Below are 19,028 nucleotides of genomic sequence, written 5' to 3'. Positions count from 1 at the left end.
CCAGCCAGTGTAGCAAATGCTGAGCTCGATGGACCAGTGGTCTGACTCTGTGTGAGACAGCATCCTGTGTTCCCTTGCATGGGCAGCACATGTTCCCACCACCTGCATTCAGCCCCAGCATTTCTCACAGTTGCACAGTCAGCCTGGAAAACAGCTCGACTGCTTTATCAGCACCTCATCCGCCGCTTGGGGGAACTACCCCATAACATATGTCTTCTCTGATGACGAGCTGCGGGATCAGAGCACCCTCCCATTGTTATTCTTTTCACCTGTTCTTCCAAGGGGCCCATGCTGCAAGCAGTTAATACACGTGCTCCAAAAAGTTATCAAGAGAAGAAGAAGAAGAGTTTGGATTTGATATCCCGCTTTTCACTACCCAAAGGAGTCTCAAAGCGGCTAACATTCTCCTTTCCCTTCCTCCCCCACAACAAACACTCTGTGAGGGGAGTGGGGCTGAGAGACTTCAGAGAAGTGTGACTAGCCCAAGGTCACCCAGCAGCTGCATGTGGAGGAGCGGAGACGCGAACCCGGTTCCCCAGATTACGAATCTACCACTCTTAACCACTACACCACACTGGCCCTCCTTGCTTATTGGTCCCAGAGTCACTGTACATGAATGCCGTGGGTTGTTGTGTGGTTGTCGGGCTCTTTACCCCAGTGCAGAAACAACCCCAGGAGAGCCATGTGGGGCAGGAGAAGCCTGCGGAGGAAAGCCTGGTGGAGAGCCTAGAAGGTGTGGATTGGGTCCAAAAGGGAGCAAATGTCCTGGCAACATCATGGGGCTGAGAGTATAGAGGGCAGCTGCTTCTTCCCCCATCAGAGGCGGTGGCATCATCTCCAAGGGGGTTGGGGTGGACATGGCAGCTTCCGCAGAATTCCCCTTGCGCTTTTTGGACTTGGCTGAAGAGACCTTGCGGTTCCGGGTCTGGATCCCATCCTTGCGCATTGCCAAGGGACGATTCACCTGGAAGGCAGAAGATGGAGCCGTGAGCAAGCGTGAGAGCAGTGCTGCAGAGTGGTCGAGAGCCAGCGAGCAGAAGGAATAGCAGGAAGATCATAGAGTAAAGAAGAGGATAGAGCAATAGCTGTTTGCAGAGCAATTGCATGGTTCAGATAGAGGGCAGAGAGGCACGGGGCTGGCTATGGAGCCATACTAACTCAGAAGTAAACCCCACCAAGTTTCACAGGATCACTCTCAAGGCAGAGGGCCTTCTCGGTAGTGGCGCCCTCCCTGTGGAATGCCCTCCCTTCAGATGTCAAGGAGATAAAGAATCACACAACTTTTAGAAGACATCTGAAGGCATCCCTGTATCAGGAGGTTTTTAACACTTGAAGAAGAAGAGAAGAAGAAGAGTTTGGATTTGATATCCCGCTTTATCACTACCCGAAGGAGTCTCAAAGCGGCTAACATTCTCCTTTCCCTTCCTCCCCCACAACAAACACTCTGTGAGGTGAGTGGGGCTAAGAGACTTCAAAGAAGTGTGACTAGCCCAAGGTCACCCAGCAGCTGCATGTGGAGGAGCGGAGACGCGAACCCGGTTCCCCAGATTACGAGTCTACCGCTCTTAACCACTACACCACACTGGCTCTCTTGATGTTTTTATTATGTTTTTAGATATGCTGTCAGCCACCCAGAGTGGCTGGGGAAACCCAGCCAGATGGGTGGGGTATAAATAATAAAATTATTAATAATAATAATAATTATTATTATTATTTTGCTTGCTTGCTTGCTTGGTGTAGTGCAACATAATGATACCATTACTGTTCTGGAAAGCAAATGAAAACAATTCCTTCCTGACTTTAGTGTGCTAAAATGCTGCTGCACATACTCACACCGCCTGAAGCGGCCCGAGGAATAAACAGAGATGGGGTGAGTGTGCATGTTGTAGGAGCATGTGCGTGCGTGGCAGCTGGCAGATCCACAGCCTGAGGCAATTGCCTCATCCTGTGTCCTGGCCGTGACAGCTCTGCAGGACAGGCTACAGGGTAGGCACCCCCGGGGTCTAAGGATGATGGGAGAGGCACATCCTTGGTCTGGGAAAAGGGTGCTGAAGGCCCTCCCTTTGGAACGGTATAAAGTCACCCAAATCTGAGTCCTCCTCGAGGCAACATGGGAACCGAGATGCAGGGAGTATGATACATATGGTAGAAGCCTACCAATTTGTTCTCAAATATCTGGGGGTGGGGGGTCAGAATTATTTTCCACAATATAAGCAAACTAGGAGGGAACACATTCTTTTAAAATCCATAGGTTGTATCCAACTAAGTCTTGCTTAGAGTAGACCCACTGAAATTAAGGGGCATTAAGTTAGCCGCCAAGTGTATTCATTTACTGTGGTACCTCGGGTTGCATACACTTCAGGTTACAAACTCCGCCAACCCAGAAATAACGCTTCAGGTTAAGAACTTTGCTTCAGGATAAGAACAGAAATCGTGCTCTGGCGGCGCAGCGGCAGCGGGAGGCCCCATTAGCTAAAGTGGTACCTCAGGTTAAGAACAGTTTCAGGTTAAGAACGGACCTCCGGAACAAATTAAGTACGTAACCAGAGGTACCACTGTACATGGATCTGTTCTGGGTACTACTGGACACAACACTATGTACCTTTTATCAAATAAAACACTTGGGGCTTATCCACACGTAATTTTTGTCCTGTTCTTTCCAGGTACACATTTGCACTTAAAAGCTTCGTGTCGTTTGCTCCCCTGCCCCAAGCTTTCCCCACAGAAACCCACTCTTTAGCTCTCAATTAGAGCAAACGACAATTTGGGCTTTCCACAGATTGCCATTTGCTCCGATTGAGCTTTAAAGAGCAGGTTTTTGCAGAGAAAGTTCAGGGGCAAAAAAGAGGGAGGGGGGTTGCTCGGACACGGAGCTTTTTAGCATAGACCATGCCTGGGAAGAGCAGAGGAAAGGTGCATAAGCCCTTAGCCTTTTGCTTATTCTGAAATGACACAGAACAAGGGTGAAAACACTTCAGAAAGCCAGAAAGAGTAGGGAGGACAAGAAGGAAGGAATGCTGATGGAATAGCAATGTGTGATATTTTAATGTATTTGATTTTTGTTGGAAGCCGCCCAGAGTGGCTGGAGAAATCCAGCCAGATGGGCGGGGTACAAATAATAAATATTATTATTATTATTATTAGGTGGACGAGGCAGCTTCATGAAGTGTCTGGGCCATATAAATTGCTGTTAGGAGCTACAGGCGGTTCAGGCAGCAGAAAACAGGTGGGCAAAGGGGAGAGCCTCTGCAGGTTCCCCTCTGAAAACCTCTTCAGAAGAAGAAGCCATCAGGTTTAAGAAACAAAGTGTGGTTTGTCAGGATGGCTCATTCAAGGCCATGGCATGCATTTATGGCAGTGCCAAGTTTTGAACAGCAGACTTCCTGTTTCTGTGCTCATGCAGCCTTGTCCACAATGCCATACCGTTTCTGGTTATCCTGTCCACCAGCTTTCAAACAGAATTTGACAGCTATCACAGCACGCTAAACATCTGAAATGTTAGCATTTGGGGAGGTGTTTAATGACACAAATGGGTTTTCTCAAGTTCTAGGGAAATGCAGATTTTGAAGTTAGTTGCGCACACTTATTTGGTGTGGCAGGTCTACTAGGCCAAAACGGTCCTTAAGTCACTTGACATAAAATCAGTGTAATGCTTTTTATCCATTAAGTGTGTGTGAGAGAGGGGGGGGGGAGAGAGAGAGAGAGAGAGAGAGAGAGAGAGAGAGAGATGTTTTTACATGAGTAGAATGTGTGCTTTTATTTAAAATGCATCTCTGGGTTATTTGTGGGGCATAGAAATTCGTTCATTCTTTCCCCTTCAAAATATAGTCTGGTCCCCCACAAGGTCTGAGGGACAGTGGACCGAAAAGGTTTGCTGACCCCTGCTCTACTGCTTTGGCTTACATTGTGCAGCTTGAAATAGAGACCGCAGGCGTTGCATACAGGTTCTCCGTTCACGTTTCGGCGCCAGAGGGTGGTGGTTGTCGTTTGGCAGTTACTGCACTGGGTGCCGGCTCGCTTGCTGACAATCTGCATGGTTGAATGTGATGAGGATTGTTACATACAGCGACACCCACCCTGATGGTCCATTCCTGCCCACCCCGTCAGTCAGATTTCCATGCCCATTGAAAATACTTAGCCCTCATTGGGTGGGAGTCGGTTGCTCCCTTAATTCACCACCCCCATACACACACACACCAGAATGTACCATACTTTTCCATGTATAAGACTAAGGTTTTTTCCTTAGAAATCATGTTAAAAAGCTGAGGTCGTCTTATACATGGGTGGTGCATAGGGTGAACGTTTGATTGGCTGCTGTCACGGCTGTCAGCGGCTATTGTGCATGTTATTGGTTGCTGCATCAATGGATGATGTTGATTGGCCAACGCTATGACAATGGCAGCTTCTGCCGGGGAGGGGACAGAGATGGGTGAGCGAATTTCGGCATCCCCTCTAAAAATACCTCAACAACCCTTGGTAATCCCCCCCAAAGAAAGCTCAACAACTCTGGGCCATCCTCCCCCCATAAAAGCTCAACACGTTTGTGCCTTCTCCCCCCCCCCATTTTCTTAAATTTCAGTCCCCAAAAATAGAGGGCATCTTATGCATAGGGGCATCTTATAGATGGAAAAGTGTGGCACTTCTGCAAACCTCAATGTTGCCCTGAACATAAAAATATATTACCAGGCGTTTCTTTGGCCGGATGAGAGGCCTGTTCTGCCCATTCATCTTGTGGTAGAGCCCACAGGCATTGCAGAGGTAGTGACCAGTGCCGTCCCTTCGCCACAGTGGCGTGGCTGTGGCTCCACAGTTCACGCACTCTCGCGCCTCTGAGGAAAGAGATGGGGAAAAGCAGTCAGTGGGGAATTGGCAGAATAGCTCGGGGGGGGGGGGCATGAGGCCCGTCACTTTGAGGAGATGCTACTAGCAGTATGTCTGATGCAGCGCCGGGCTGGAGAAGGCCAGACAGAGAAAGTTCAAAAAAGACGCCAAGAACAACGATTCGTCAGAACCTGGGTAGAGGAATATTAATTCATTTACATAATGGGTAAAGGAAGCCAATCTTTGCATGTCTGATAAATGCTACTAGAACTTAATCTCCATTATCGATCCGTCTTGGTCTATAAGCTCATCCCAGAACCTAAGAGGTCAGCTTCAGAACGTGTTTTCAATGCCAGAGTCCAGACCTGGAACCTGTAAGGTCATAACAAAATAGAAAATTCTTTCCAGTAGCACCTTAGAGACCAACTGAGTTGGTCTCTAAGGTGCTACTGGAAAGAATTTTCTATTTTGTTTCGACTATGGCAGACCAACACGGCTACCCACCTGTAACTGTAAGGTCATAAATATTGTGCCACTAAGCACATGCAGAGTATAATGTGGGAAAGAAATATGTACTACATTTAATGAGCAGAACTTTACAGTTCAGAGGTGGCAATTCATGACCAAGATTAAGCCACAGGCACTCTAGCATTTTATAGATTTTGCCTGTGGATATCGCTTCTCCTAAACACATTTTTCACGCTAACTATGTCTTGCAGTTGCCTCTGGTAAACAGCTTCATGGTTGGTCAGCTCTGACGTCCAAGCAGCACACAAAAAAAAGTGCTGATCAGCTGTGCCGGCTAGAACACATAAACTCTTTCAACATCATGGCCAAACTTCCCAATGGGAAATGTCATCTGAGGGATCCACACATTTGGCATGTTTAGGTTTTTGTTTTTTTGTTTTTTGTTATTGTTGTTGTTGTTTTTAATCGCATTAAAATATTCACATTAGGACTGTAATGAAAAAGTATTTGGTGCAAATTTTAACAAATTTGAAAACGCACATGCTGCCTTTCCAGTCTGCACCATTTTACCAAGGAGTTTTTGTTTTACAGGCAGGTGAGCTTTTGAAATAGGTATGGAATGTCCATTGTATCATATCGTTCCCGCTTTCCTCTGCAGCCCATGTGATGGTCCCCAGCAAAAATCCTCACCGGTAGGAGAGAGCTGTGTTGCCCCCCGCAGTTTAGGGGAGTACCCAGCTGCCAGGGGACTCCCAGACGGCTGGAAGTATCCAAAGTCCTGCCCCATTGCGTAAGCGGCGTGGGCTGCTCCGGTTGCGGTTCCCAAAGGCAGCAGTTCGGCATGGGTGGGGCTCATCCGTTCCGTCTTCAACATCTCCAGGTATCTGGGGCTCCCCTTGTCATCGGGGCTGAGGTCCTTGGGCGAGGGAGGCGCTTGGAGGGTCTGATATGAGGACGTGGCAGAGGTGTAGATTGGGAGTCCAGCATGGGGCTTTCCAGAAGAACTGGAGACCCAAGCTGCTGTGCTGTAAGGGTGCCCATCCACCCACTGCAAACCATTGAGGATGGGATACAGCTGCCGCACTGTTGGAGAGGAGGGGAAACAAAAGGAAACATTAAGAAGGGTGTGAAGGTGTTCAGGGCAGTGGGCCTACACTAGAGTTGGCCAAGCAGGCCCTGCTGGATCAGAATAAGGGGCTCCCTCACGCAGGTGGCACTGTGGGTTAAACCACAGAGCCTAGGGCTTTCCGATCAGAGGAAGATCAGCGGTTCGAATCCCCGTGACGGGGTGAGCTCCTGTTGTTCGGTCCCTGCTCCTGCCCACCTAGCAGTTCGAAAGCACTTCAAAGTGCAAGTAGATAAATAGGTACCGCTCCAGCGGGAAGGTAAACGGTGTTTCCATGCGCTGCTCTGGTTCAGCAGAAGTGGTTTAGTCATGCTGGCCACATGACCCAGAAGCTGTCTGCAGACAAACACCGGCTCCCTCGGCTTATAGAGCGAGATGAGCGCCGCAACCCCAAGGGCGTTCGCAACTGGACCTAATGGTCAGGGGTACCTTTACCTTCATTCGGTACACTTTTACCAGCAGCGGCCAGTTAGATGCTTCCAAGAAGCCCACAGCCAGGGTATAGGGACAGCCTCGCTCCCTTCACATGCTTGCACCTGCTGCAGTATTCAGAAGCATGCAGCCTCTTGTCCTGTTCTGGTCCCATGGAGGCCTCCATGGGGCTAGAGGGCAGGTGGTGCAGCACCACGGACAGCTCCCAGACTCTGTCCACACCAAGACATGGGTTCCCCCACAAGAAGCCTGTGAGCGAGCTGTAGTTTGTTCGGGGTGCGGGGAATTGTGGGTGTAATTAAGAATTGGGAGTCAATTCTTCCTTCCTTTGCTTTTATTTCATAAAATTTATTCCTTCCTTGACTGCAAGGAAAAACCTCAAAGCGGTTTCCTTTGCAGCTGCAAGTTTAAAATTGAACTACATGATGTAATATGACATCAGGTGATTGACTGGTGGGTGGACCTTTCAAAGATGGGCCAGTTTAGGATACAGCCCTCTGGCCGGATCCACATTCCCACAGTGAGGACTGTGAATGCTCAATGGCCGTACAATGCTGAGATTGCAATCTTAGCCGTGTCTACTCTGAAATATAGCAGTTCGAAAGCACGTCAAAGTGCAAGTAGATAAATAGGTACTGCTCCAGCGGGAAGGTAAACGGCATTTCTGTGCGCTGCTCTGGTTCGCCAGAAGCGGCTTAGTCATGCTGGCCACATGACCCGGAAGCTGTACACCGGCTCCCTCGGCCAGTAAAGCGAGATGAGCGCCGCAACCCCAGAGTTGGACACAACTGGACCTAATGGTCAGGGGTCCCTTTACCTTTACTCTGAAATAAGTCCTGTGGAATTAAGTGGGGCTGGGTACCTTTCGTGGGGGTATGGAAAACGGGGGTCAGAGGAGGTAATGAAACAGAGTATCTTGGGAAAGAGCATGGCAGTCTATCAGGAACCCTGAATAGAAGCAGCCCACACTGTTGATAGTTTTTGCTTTAATTGAAGGTTTGACATATACACTGTACTTTTATATTTGCAATGCGAAAACACAACGGTATCACTGTAAGCCAATCAGCCGGAAATTCTGAGAATGAGGCGTCTACAGAGATGCACTAGCACACTCCTTTTGCCTCCAAAGTAATAGTAAAAGTCCCTTTGAGTGCACAGAGGGCCTTTGCCAAATGCAGCATACCCGCCTATGATTCAAAAGGGTGACTATAAGGGCTAATAGCTTGCAGGCAGAGGGAGGTGGGGAGGGTACTGGGATCAGCTGCTTCGTGTGTATAAAGGTATATCCTCTTGCAATCACTGTATACCTACCTGGAGAGTGTCTGTAGGATTCAGACATACGAGAGAAGTAGGTGGGCATGGCCCCAGCATCAACACCCTCTGAAGCAGGGAAGAATAGGTCTGCGTCATCATTTGCTTGCAAATGGGGATGTTCAAAATACTGGGGGGCAGGGTCCTCACTCCCCACAGTAGAGTAATCCATTCTTAGAATCTTCCTCCACAGATGATAAAACCTGCAATGAATTTTTATTTATTTTTTAAAGCCTGGCACATGAGGCAAGGAGCTGAGAGTGCAGATTCCTGACTGAGAAGTGAATGTAATCGAGTACATGGCTAGGGCCTAGTGATTAGTGATAGGAACCAGCATTCATGAGTTTTATCTTGGTTCGCCTTTACTTCTAGAACACTCTGCAGCAGAGGTCGCCAATGTGTTGCCCTCCGGATTATGGAAGGTGTAAATAGGTGAATAAACCATAATTCCTAAAGCACAACAGTTTCCACTGTGTCTTCTAAATATTCTCCAAAGGGGCACAGTAATCCCATGTGCTCTTGCCTCCACTTGGCAGAGAGAGAGGCAGGCACCGGGCTTCTGTAACACTATTTATCCAATGATAAATTTATTTATGTGCCTCTTCTTTTGGCAGCTGCCAATTCCTGAGCATGCCAGTTTCTAGATACCTAGTAGCTCTATTACTGGCAACCAAGCTACTTCAAACCAAGATCAGTTTGAAGTTTGCCCCGTATTGCATTTTGGTTTTTGTGAGGTGACCTGAAAATCCCACTTCAAAGTCCATAGTGCAGTACCCAGACTACACATAAAGGAAGAGAGAGTATGAGTAGTAATAATAATAATAGCAAATAAAATATAATATTAATGTTGCTTTGCTCACCTGCCCCCTTTCAACTAAAGCTGAGCCAAAATTTCTCAGAAGACATTTTTTTCTGAGAAAATTCCATCCCAGAAGAAAAAAAAATGGCAATTCTGCAGAAATGTTATCTGAATATCTCCACACACAGAGGGAGAGAGAAAGAGAGAATCAACCACCATTTCCTCCCTCCCACAGTGTCCCAGAACGATGCCAGGTCTGGCGCATTATAGGGGGGTGCAAAACAGTGGTCAGTCTACCTAAGGAGGTGCTCTTACAGCTGCTTGCAGAAGCAACGATAACAAGCTGTGCTGCTGACACTTTTTTTTGGCCAGTTAAAAAGGTAAAAGTAAAGGGACCTCTGACCATTAGGTCCAGTCGTGTCCGACTCTGGGGTTGCGGCGCTCATCTTGCGTTACTGGCCAAGGGAGCCGGCGTACAGCTTCCGGGTCATGTGGCCAGCATGACTAAGTTGCTTCTGGCGAACCAGAGCAGCACACAGAAACGCCGTTTACCTTCCCGCCGGAGCGGTACCTATTTATCTACTTGCACTTTGACGTGCTTTCGAACTGCTAGGTTGGCAGGAGCAGGGACCGAGCAACGGGGGCTCACCCCGTCGCGGGGATTCGAACCACCGACCTTCTGATCAGCAAGACCTAGGCTCTGTGGTTTAACCCACAGCGCCACTTATGTATTGCCAAAAAGGAGGATCTGCATCACCAAAAAGAAAAAGAAAAGAAAAAGAATTGAAGAGGGCATCCAATTTGAACAACATTGTAATATCCTAGTTCAAATGTTCAGACAAATGTAGAAATTATTACTGTAATAGAAATAAAATACATATCAACATTGTGGGGAAGACAACAGGTGGCTTTTGCTGCCTGCTCCATCTGCTGACCAGGCGCTACTAACTGCTGATGGACAATGTCAAGGCCTCTGCTGTTCTCAGTTATCCTTAAATCAAACTTTGACTTCAAAAAGAGGACTGTCTTTTGTAAAGCACAACACATCCTGCACTTACGCACAAGGGTTTCTATCCAACTAAGTTATATGCAGAGTTAGATTCACTGAAATTAATGGACCAAAGTTAGTCATGTCCATTATTTCCAATGGGTCTATACTAAATAGGGCTAACACTGGCTACAAACCAAGCATTTCTAACTACCTCTAGGTTTCAGAGTCTAGAATCACATCTGTAAATGTGTGCCTCTGCGTGTTCAGTTCTCCACCCGGCAGCCTATCCTTAAGCCACACTGGAACTGAAAAATAAAATGAAACCGGTGTGACTGCATAAGGAGCTTACAGATGAGCTGAGAATTAAGAAGGGCATGTATAAGAAGTGGAAGAAAGGGGAAATCACAAAGGAGGAGTATACACGAGTAGCCAACAGTTGCAGGGGGGAAGTCAGGCTGGCTAAAGCTCAGAATGAGCTCAGGCTTGCAAGAGAGGTTAAAAATAATAAAAGGGATACTTTAGCAGGGGGTTGGACTAGATGACCCTGGGGGTCCCTTCCAACTCCAAGATTCTATGATTATGCAGTGCCCAAAATGGGGTGGTGATAAAAAGTGGAATGATTTCAGTGGGTGAACAAGAGGAAAGTAGGAAGGTAAGCCAACTGTGTCCACCTGAAAAGATGTGAGATGCCATCCTACACAACTGTGAGCACTGGGTGTAGAAATATTTGGTCCTCCACCAGATATTTGCAACTCTATCCAAAAGATGTTTAGGGTGGTTTGGTGGGGAGGTGGCGAAAGTCTTGGTTTTTGCAGCCCATCCTTTACTTCTCTGCAGTGTTAAAAAGGGAACACACTGCCCCCATTTTGATCCCTACCATTAAAACAGCATGGCAAAGATACATTGGGGCACAGCAACAGATTCCCATGGGATAAACAAAAAGAATTGTGTGATAAATGTAGTGCAGGTTTTGCTCTTCCTAAGGCTGTTTGTTGGCAGTGGAGAGCAACCAGGGCCTTGTGCTTAGATGGGAGTTGGATTTAATGGGAACCCAGGTGAGATAAGTGCTTGCAAAGCCTTTGTGGATTTGCCTCCTTGGCCTGTTGGAGGAACCCCTTTCCTAGTGACTCTGCAATCTCCTCCCTCCCTCTTATCTCTTTCTCTAACCAGTCTCTCTTTCTCAGAAGTGACATCTTCTCTTTCCTCGTCAATATCAGCTTCCGGATCTGATGAGGCTCCAGAAAAAAAAGTGTGTGGGTTATTTGAGTTTGCTTGCAGTGTGTGTCCCACGTAATATACTGAGTGTGTCAAGCAAAGACTGGACAAGGACGGAGAAGACCTAGGTTCGAAACCCCAGGCAGCCCCAAAGCTCATGTTTGTGGGGCAGCAGGGGCAGGACTCTCTTGGGCTTCCCAGAGCTAAAATTGTGAGGCTAAAATTGGGGAGGGCTGGGGAAAGAGAAGCAACGTTTGTCACCTGAGACTCCTTTGGGGGAAACACAGATGTCTGTATTGTTCTTGTATTTCTCTCTTACACTCTGGATAATTTCAGCTTTGGTAGTAGAGAATCAAATCAGGAACCCGATTCGGGGGCTGCTGAACCAGAGCAAACAGCAACCCATGGATAACCTGAATTGCCCTTTGTTGCACTTCAGCTTTAAAGAGCCGGTTTTCATGGGCAAAGCTCGTGGGCAAAAACAGGGCGCTCGGACATGGAGCTTTCAAGGGTGGACTTGTGCCCAGAAAGCACAGGGCAAAAGGTAAGTGTTGATAAGCCTTTAAGAGGCAGTTGGCAGGCAGAGTCACCCCCTGGGCTAGTTGTAAGAAAGAAGGCAGGTGATTGGAGAAAGACTAAGGGGGATGGGGCAATGCCCCATGTCCCCTAGTGGACCAGCCTCCACTGCCCCAAGGGAGCACCACCTGCTTTCAAATCTGCTGGAGGTAGAACCAAGAAAGACCCCATCGCATTTAGCTGCCATTGCAGCTCCTTGCCTGCCAGGTTCTTTGGGGGCTTCCTGCAGAAAACTGTGCATCCTCAGCTACCGTACATCTTTCTAGGACCCTGTTCCTCTGCCCTGTGAATGGCAGTTGGATCCGGTGCCAGGCCTCCTTATCACCCGATCTTTGCAGTGTGTTCAGTCATGGGGTACCAAAGGAAGCCTTTTGAAATCAGCCTTGTACACATGCCAGCTTCCTCTGAACGTGGGACTAGTGGCGCTGTTGTCTTCTGATTCATTTCCTCCCCCTTTGCACCTCTGGGGCCTTTAAAGGACCTCCTCGATTCTGCTCTGTGGGAGGGGAATGAGGGACCATTCTGAGTCATAGGCTAGGTTGCGGAATTCAGATACACATTTTTATATGTGGGTATTCTTTGCAGCGCCGTACCTGCTCTGCAGCCCCCGTCCTGGGCCAAGGGAGATCAAGGTGGCTTACCAATCATTTTAAGCCGAGCAACAAACTGACAGCAAGGCAGTACAGTGAAAAACAAACTTCAAAACCAGATACTGTAAAAACAAAGATTGTTTCAATTCAAACCTTTGCAGCATCTTCGGCAGCATGTCTTAACATCCGTATCCATCTAAAGATCTGCATCTTCAGACAGCAGCAGTAGAGAGGGAGCCAGGGGTATTTTTAAGAACCCCAAATCGCAGGTCTTTTGCACCAGGCTTTGCAGACCCTTCCAACTCTGCAAGTTTTTGATTCTATGAAACCAAGAAGTCTTCAATTTGGTATAGCTTCCCATTTCATCTGAATCAGGAAACTACAATTAACGGCTTCAAAACAGGCCAAGAGATTAAGCCAATTGAAAACCATGATTTAATACTTTGGCTTGTTCTGAAGCTGTTAACCATGGTTTCCTGGTTCAAATCAGGTTGCCAAATTGTTACTCTCCAGATACTGTTGGACTACAGTTCCATTGGCCATGCTGCCTGGGACTGCTGGGAGTCCAATAACATCCAGAGAACATCACATTGGCAATTCCTGTGATGGTTAACAAAAAGATTCAATGTTGTTTTTTGCTTGCTTGTACAAAGAGAGGAATGGAAGGAGCTCTGTGTGTGGCTGAAAGGCTCGTTCATATCTCCGCTTTCAAAGGCAAGATATGATTATCCAAACATGATCATTATCTCCATATTGTATTTGGGAAGCCTGAAACTGCCTACAGCCAGTCAGTGGGTTCATTGCTGAGGCTACTTTTGAATGCAAGACTTTGCAGCTCACATTCCTATACCATATATACGCAAACACCCCTCATCAATTGCCCCTTCTGAAAGCAGCTGTTCCAAGTAGTATGTTGGCATCTGTCCGTCTCGAGAGACAATGGAGGAGTGTGCTGTTAGGGGCAAAGTCAAACCATCAAGAGTTACAGCACCTGCTGTGGCTGTAGAGACCGATATGGGAGAGACATGTTTTGTTGCAGCTGGGGCAGAGGAAGGCATCCATCCGGTTGTGCTGTTGCAGATACACCACAGCGTTTCTTCTCCCTGCGCTTCTCCCGGTGGCCACTTCTCCTCTGGTCACTGCTATGGATGCACAGCCAGACTGTCTGTCTCCAGGAGCTGCAGTCATCTACCAGGGATTCCCACACCATGCGCTTGATGTTGTCAGCCTTCACGTCACATTTGCAGACATCTTTGTAATGCAGAACTGGTCTGCCAATGGACCTGGTGCCTGAAGCCAGCTCCCCGTAGAGCATGTCCTTGGGGATCCTGCTGAGGAAGAGCCATCATACTGGACAGAGTCGCACATCATGGAAGGACACAATCATCTCGTGGAGCTTAGGTGAGCTTTCTATCTTGTTGAGCAGAGTCATTTTCAGCTGATGGGGTCAAAGACCTGACGGAGGCCATGTACAAGGCTCTCGCTCTGCTCTCGGCAATTCTCCTGCAGCTGGCCCAGTGGAGAAAGCATGTCTACTGCAGACCTCTAAGCTCTAAAACTGCATTGGGACTCAGGATAGACCCTGTCAGTGAGTGACTTCAGTCTATTGAGAACTACAAGGCTTTCCACACAGTACTGAGCAGGGAGATTCCACTGCAGCTGCAACAGCTATGGCGGTCTCCTTTGTTATTCTAGAGGGTCACAATGCTGGAGTCACACATGTCTTGTGATACTGCTTGAAATGTATGGTGCAGGTGGGGCCCTAGAATCCATCATTACTCCCCAAAATGTGCAACAGGCCTTCACAACTTGTCACCCACTAGCAGAATGCAATCTGCACCAACCATGTGTGATGATTCAGTTACAGGTGGGTAGCCGTGTTGGTCTGCCATAGTCGAAACAAAATAGAAAATTCTTTCCAGTAGCACCTTAGAGACCAACTGAGTTTGTTCTTGGTATGAGCTTTCGTGTGCATGCACACTTCTTCAGATACACTGAAACGGAAGTTACCAGACCCTTAAATATAGTGAGGGAGTGGGGAGGGGTATTACTCAGAAGGGTGGTGGGAATGGGTGATCAGCTGATAGGTGTGGAAAACCTGTTGACGACTCTTAACGGCTGCAATTAGGCAAGGGGTGAGATGGCTAAAGATAGCTTTGTCATGTATAATGAGATAAGAATCCAATGTCTTTGTTCAGACCAGGTTTCTCCACGGTTTTAAGTTCGGTGATAAGTTGCAATTCAGCCACTTCTCTTTCCAGTCTATTTTTGAAATTTCTTTGTATTAAGACAGCTACTTTGAGATCTTTTATAGAATGTCCTGGGAGATTAAAGTGTTCTCCTACTGGTTTCTCTGTCTTGTGATTCCTGATATCAGATTTATGTCCATTTATCCTTTGGCGTAGGGTTTGGCCTGTTTGTCCAATATAGAGAGCTGAAGGGCACTGTAACTGCTGCTCTTGATAACATATTGTAGAAGAAGCATGTGTCCTGTCCCCCCCAGAACATCTCTAAACAAAGGGACAAAATTCTGAATTTAAATAGTATAGAAGGTCCTGAAGTCGATAAGGAACATGCTGTGTTGGATTTTCAACCAGTGGAAGGCAGGGTAAATAAATGCAGGATCTATAGCAGGTCAATGAGAGACTTTGACAATGTGTAATAATAATCTGTGGGGTGGGGGGGGAGAGCTCAAATAGTGAACCTTCTTTTGAAAATAGGGGTGTTAATATAGAGCCTGTGCTGTATTCATCTGTGGAAATGTGAAATATGCCATGCCACACAGCATAGCGCCAAACAACTTACGTCCTAGGCTTTGTATGAGTGTGTGTGTGTGTGTCCACGCACACGCACGCACAGAAATACATATATACATCAAAGCAACACTGCCACAAACATCTATGCCACACACATCAAAGGCATCACCTTATCTCTGGGCCACACCAGTCCTTATCAGCAGGAATGAAATTTCCTTTTGAATATTTTCATTTCAACCAAAATTACAGTTGTGCCCGTAGCCATTTAGTAACTCCACTCTGCACACTGTTACCGAGCTGGGCATGGGGGCCCCCAGAGATAGTTCCAGAACCTTATCGCCAGCTTCACCGGCTTCAGATAATTATCTGTGGGGTATTTGTTATCGGGGCACTATTTGAATCACAGGCAGCAGTTTTAATCCAGCCTGAAACCGTTCAGATGCTGCTCCCACAGAGAGACCAGCTTGCATTTCAGCCTACTACAGCTTCCCCCATCAGAAACTTCACAAGAACATGGGACCTTCCAAAGAACCCAGGTGTCCGAGAGCCTAGGCAGAAGGTAAACCAGGAAGATTTCCTGGCTTTGCTCTTTCTAGTAGTAGAGTCCATCCTCTCAGGCCCTCTGCTCCTTCCCTAACTCCATAGATCCCAAATGGAAAAGTGGAACTGAGAAGTCTTAAGAAGTCAGGAGACAAGAATGGAAAACCCAGCCCTCTCCCGTTTCTTGAACTCCATTTTCCTGCCACCGTTCCATTTGGATCCTCACCAGGACAAAAATTGGAGGCAAATGCATTAGTCTCTGGGATCAGATGTTAATGGGAAGGTGGTTATATGGAGAGCAAAAGAAATTAACATGGCCCCCCTCCTTTCACTATATTCCATTCTTGTTTACCTGTCCTCTCTGCCTCTGCGTTTATCCATCAATCCATTTTCTTTCTACCTGTTGAGTTTCCCAGTACAAGGTCATCCTACTCTCCTTTCCTCATGCAGGGGGGTTTTCACCCACTCTTTTTCTGTAGCCACCAGTTTCATGTGGGTTGATCTTTAGTTTTGTATCATTCTGTACAGAGGTATGTCCATCTCTAAAGCTTAAGTGTGTGTGTGTGTGTTTGCATGGCATTATTTCCATATTTGGTGCAGTGCGGGGACAAGAGTGTGAGCGGGGAAGTCCCCAGTTCAGAATGCACAGCACACATATAAAGAATTCTCAGAACTGCAGTTTACCCCTCAGAGAACTACAGTTCCCAGGATTCTTTGGGGTTCCTTTAAATGCACGGTGTATATGCAGCCTCGGTGTCCTTAAGCATGCTACACTCGCTCAGTCTCAGTTTCCCCACCACCGTCTGCAACGTGGGGATAATAACACTGGCCTACCTTATAGGGTTGGTCTAAGGATGACTGCGATAATGCATGCGAAGCAGTTTGGGTGCTCTGATGTGCAACATTAATGCTAAAAGCGCAAGAGTCTTGCGGCACTTGAAAGACTTAGCAGATATATTTTGGCAAATGCTTTGGTGAGCGAGAGTCTGTTTCATCGGATGCTTGAAACATAATCCTCTGCTGGCAACTATATAAACACACACAGGTATAGAGATGATCCTAGTTCCATTGAAATAAGTAAATAAATATTAAATGTTATTAATTGTCTTTCCCATCCGTGACTCTCAGGGTGGAATCCTCAGAACATTGTCTTGCAGGAGGAGTTCAATTGGAACCAACAGGACTTCCTTACAAGTCAGTTGGTTTCGAATAGAGACGTGACTCCCATTTTACAGATGAGAAATTGAGTCACTGCTTGCGTTTGAGATGGGATTTTTCGAACCCAGTCCCCCCACGCCGAAGGACTGACTTCCTTCCACCACATTGACCGGCTTCCTTCTCACGTATAATTCTTTTTGCCATGTGAGGCTTGAGAACAGCCCAATCCTGCATGTAAAACCTACTGCATCAAATGGGACTGCAGCTGCTGGACTGTTTGCTTAAAATGCTCTCTCAAGTGAATGCAAAAACTCCACTTGTTATTTGCTTGCACGCAGCGCATCATCATAACAGGGCAAAAGAGGATCAAACGTTCCCTTGTGGAAAAGCATGTCTGTCTGTGAAGAAACTGGTTGATGTGTTTGTCTGAAACTCCCATGGCATTGGTTTGGAACTCTGGGTGGCACATTTTGCCTCTAGTGCACAAATGCTTTTCCAGTGCCCTGTCCCTGTCCTCTCCAGTCACCATGCTTATTATTATTATTAATAATATTATTATTAAATTACTAAAGCGTCCTTCAGCCAAATATCACAGGGTGGTTTGCAATATTAAAATACAAAAAAATACATACCATAATTACAAGCAATAACAATAATGTACCTCGGTTATTATTATTTAATAATTTTATGTACACCTAAGAATAGTCCTGTGCTCTTCCCTTCCTTGCACAACACTGATCCTTTCAGCATCTTTACACAAACAGCAACCTTCACATTTGCCTTCTCTGCCACGTCCAGGCAATCCACTCTCCCCCTTCCCCATTGTGTTCTTGCAGGCACCTTTCTGACCTCGGCAGGTTCTGCCAGCCTTTGTGTTTCTTACTTGCAACAAGTCTGCCCTGCCATTTCTCAGCCATCCCAGTGTGTTTCTCTCATGGCTTTCATGCTCATTTTTCTGCTCCTGTGCTCCTAATTCACTTCATTATCTACCTCTTTTTTTTTGTAACAAAATTTGGGAGCTTGTATGTGCACTACTAGAAGTCGGTGCAAGGAACTGTAGATCTGCTCTGGGTTTTTGGTGCAGTTATTTTAACTTTCCAGCACAAATGTAAATAATAGAACTCGAAACCTAGCACATTTTGCCTGAGCCTATGCCTGTTTGCGTCAGAAACGTGTCCCCTGCGATCTAGTGAGACCTAGGCACCAATAAGTACGTGTTTATAGGATTCCAGCCTTAACTCTTTCCCAAAGGATCTACAAGGATTATTTTCTTGAATTCACTCTCCATGTTCAAAGCCCTGACTCGCCATCAAATCAGACTTAGAAATTGACAAAGATTGCAGACTGGCTCATCTATTAATCTGTTTACTCCCTCCTCTCAGTTATCACAATCTGTTAGGATACCACTACTCCTTTTTAATCTGTGGAGTGATAATCACATCTAGATGTAACTTTTTTAAAAAAAAATCAACCATACACATTCCTAACAATTTATACCTCGGTCCGTTGTGTGATTGCTTTGCGTCTAGCGTTCTCGAACTCACTGCACTTTGGCCATGCACTGCCAATTCCAACACCCTTTTTCATTTGAAGAGGGAAAAGTTTGCCTTGTCTCTAGCCGACCCATGCTTAGAAATGCTCGTTGTGTCAAGGCAGCCAGCCGCAGGAGAAAATGGCCAACACCGGGGCTTAGCCTTTGAAGCTCTTTTCAGTCCCAAAGCTCAGACATAGACCATGCAAAATAATAACGATGATGAGGACGTCTCTACCCGTGTGCAGAGTGCACTTCTCTCAGCCCCAACAATACAGTAGCAGTGAAGGGCATCCAAAGCAGAGGATAAATTTTTGAGGCCAAACACGTCTCATCTTCAGCACTTTGCCCTATCCACCCATGTTGCAATCCTGCATTCCTCTATCCATATCTATTACTATTCTTAACAATTCCTCGCCTTTATCCATTACTCAAAGAGAAATCAACAACTGTACTTCAAACAACTGGATTTTGGGGCATGCATTGAATCAAACTGACCTGGTGCAGAGCACAAACCTTGGCAAATTTTTGAACGCGTCTTGGTCCACGGAGCCTAGAAAACGTGGGGAAAGGGCTGGGTTGACACTGGAGAAAGTGTCCCCACTTCAGCCGGTTGATCTGCCTCAACCAAGTCCTCCTACGATGTCCCAGGCTGTACTGGTGGGACAGAGAGAGAGAGAGACTCAAAGCAGCAGGGAGGGGACCGATGACCAA

The 19,028-nt window shown here is 46.8% G+C and overlaps 1 protein-coding gene across 2 annotated transcripts; it reads right to left on the bottom strand.

Annotated features, from left to right (window-relative positions):
• Positions 1-536: 536 nt before the first annotated feature.
• Positions 537-19,028, bottom strand: GATA1 (GATA binding protein 1). Of its 2 annotated transcripts, none has more exons than XM_033173665.1 (6): positions 18,831-19,028; positions 8,159-8,361; positions 5,980-6,372; positions 4,684-4,829; positions 3,904-4,029; positions 537-964 (listed from the first exon to the last, which is right to left on the bottom strand). In XM_033173665.1, the coding sequence occupies exons 2-6, from the start codon at positions 8,328-8,330 to the stop codon at positions 650-652; spliced, it is 1,152 nt and encodes a 383-aa protein (XP_033029556.1). In that variant the 5' UTR covers positions 8,331-8,361; positions 18,831-19,028; the 3' UTR covers positions 537-649. The 2 variants fall into 2 exon arrangements, with proteins under 2 accessions (XP_033029556.1, XP_033029555.1); XM_033173664.1 differs by having other exon boundaries at positions 538-964; positions 18,813-19,028.

This window comes from Lacerta agilis, chromosome 16, assembly GCF_009819535.1.
Source record: "Lacerta agilis isolate rLacAgi1 chromosome 16, rLacAgi1.pri, whole genome shotgun sequence".
NCBI lineage: Eukaryota > Metazoa > Chordata > Lepidosauria > Squamata > Lacertidae > Lacerta > Lacerta agilis.
The sequence above is the reverse complement of the archived record's forward strand: the minus strand, read 5'-3'. Positions and strand labels throughout refer to the sequence as shown.

Excerpts from the sequence above, each read along its gene's own strand:
- GATA1 (XM_033173665.1), bottom strand. The coding sequence starts at position 8,330 with ATGGATTACTCTACTGTGGGGAGTGAGGACCCTGCCCCCCAGTATTTT. Across the intron at positions 4,830-5,979 it reads AACACAGCTCTCTCCTACCG|AGGCGCGAGAGTGCGTGAAC; the intron begins GTGAGGATTTTT and ends CTCTTTCCTCAG. Across the intron at positions 965-3,903 it reads TCTATTTCAAGCTGCACAAT|GTGAATCGTCCCTTGGCAAT; the intron begins GTAAGCCAAAGC and ends TCTGCCTTCCAG.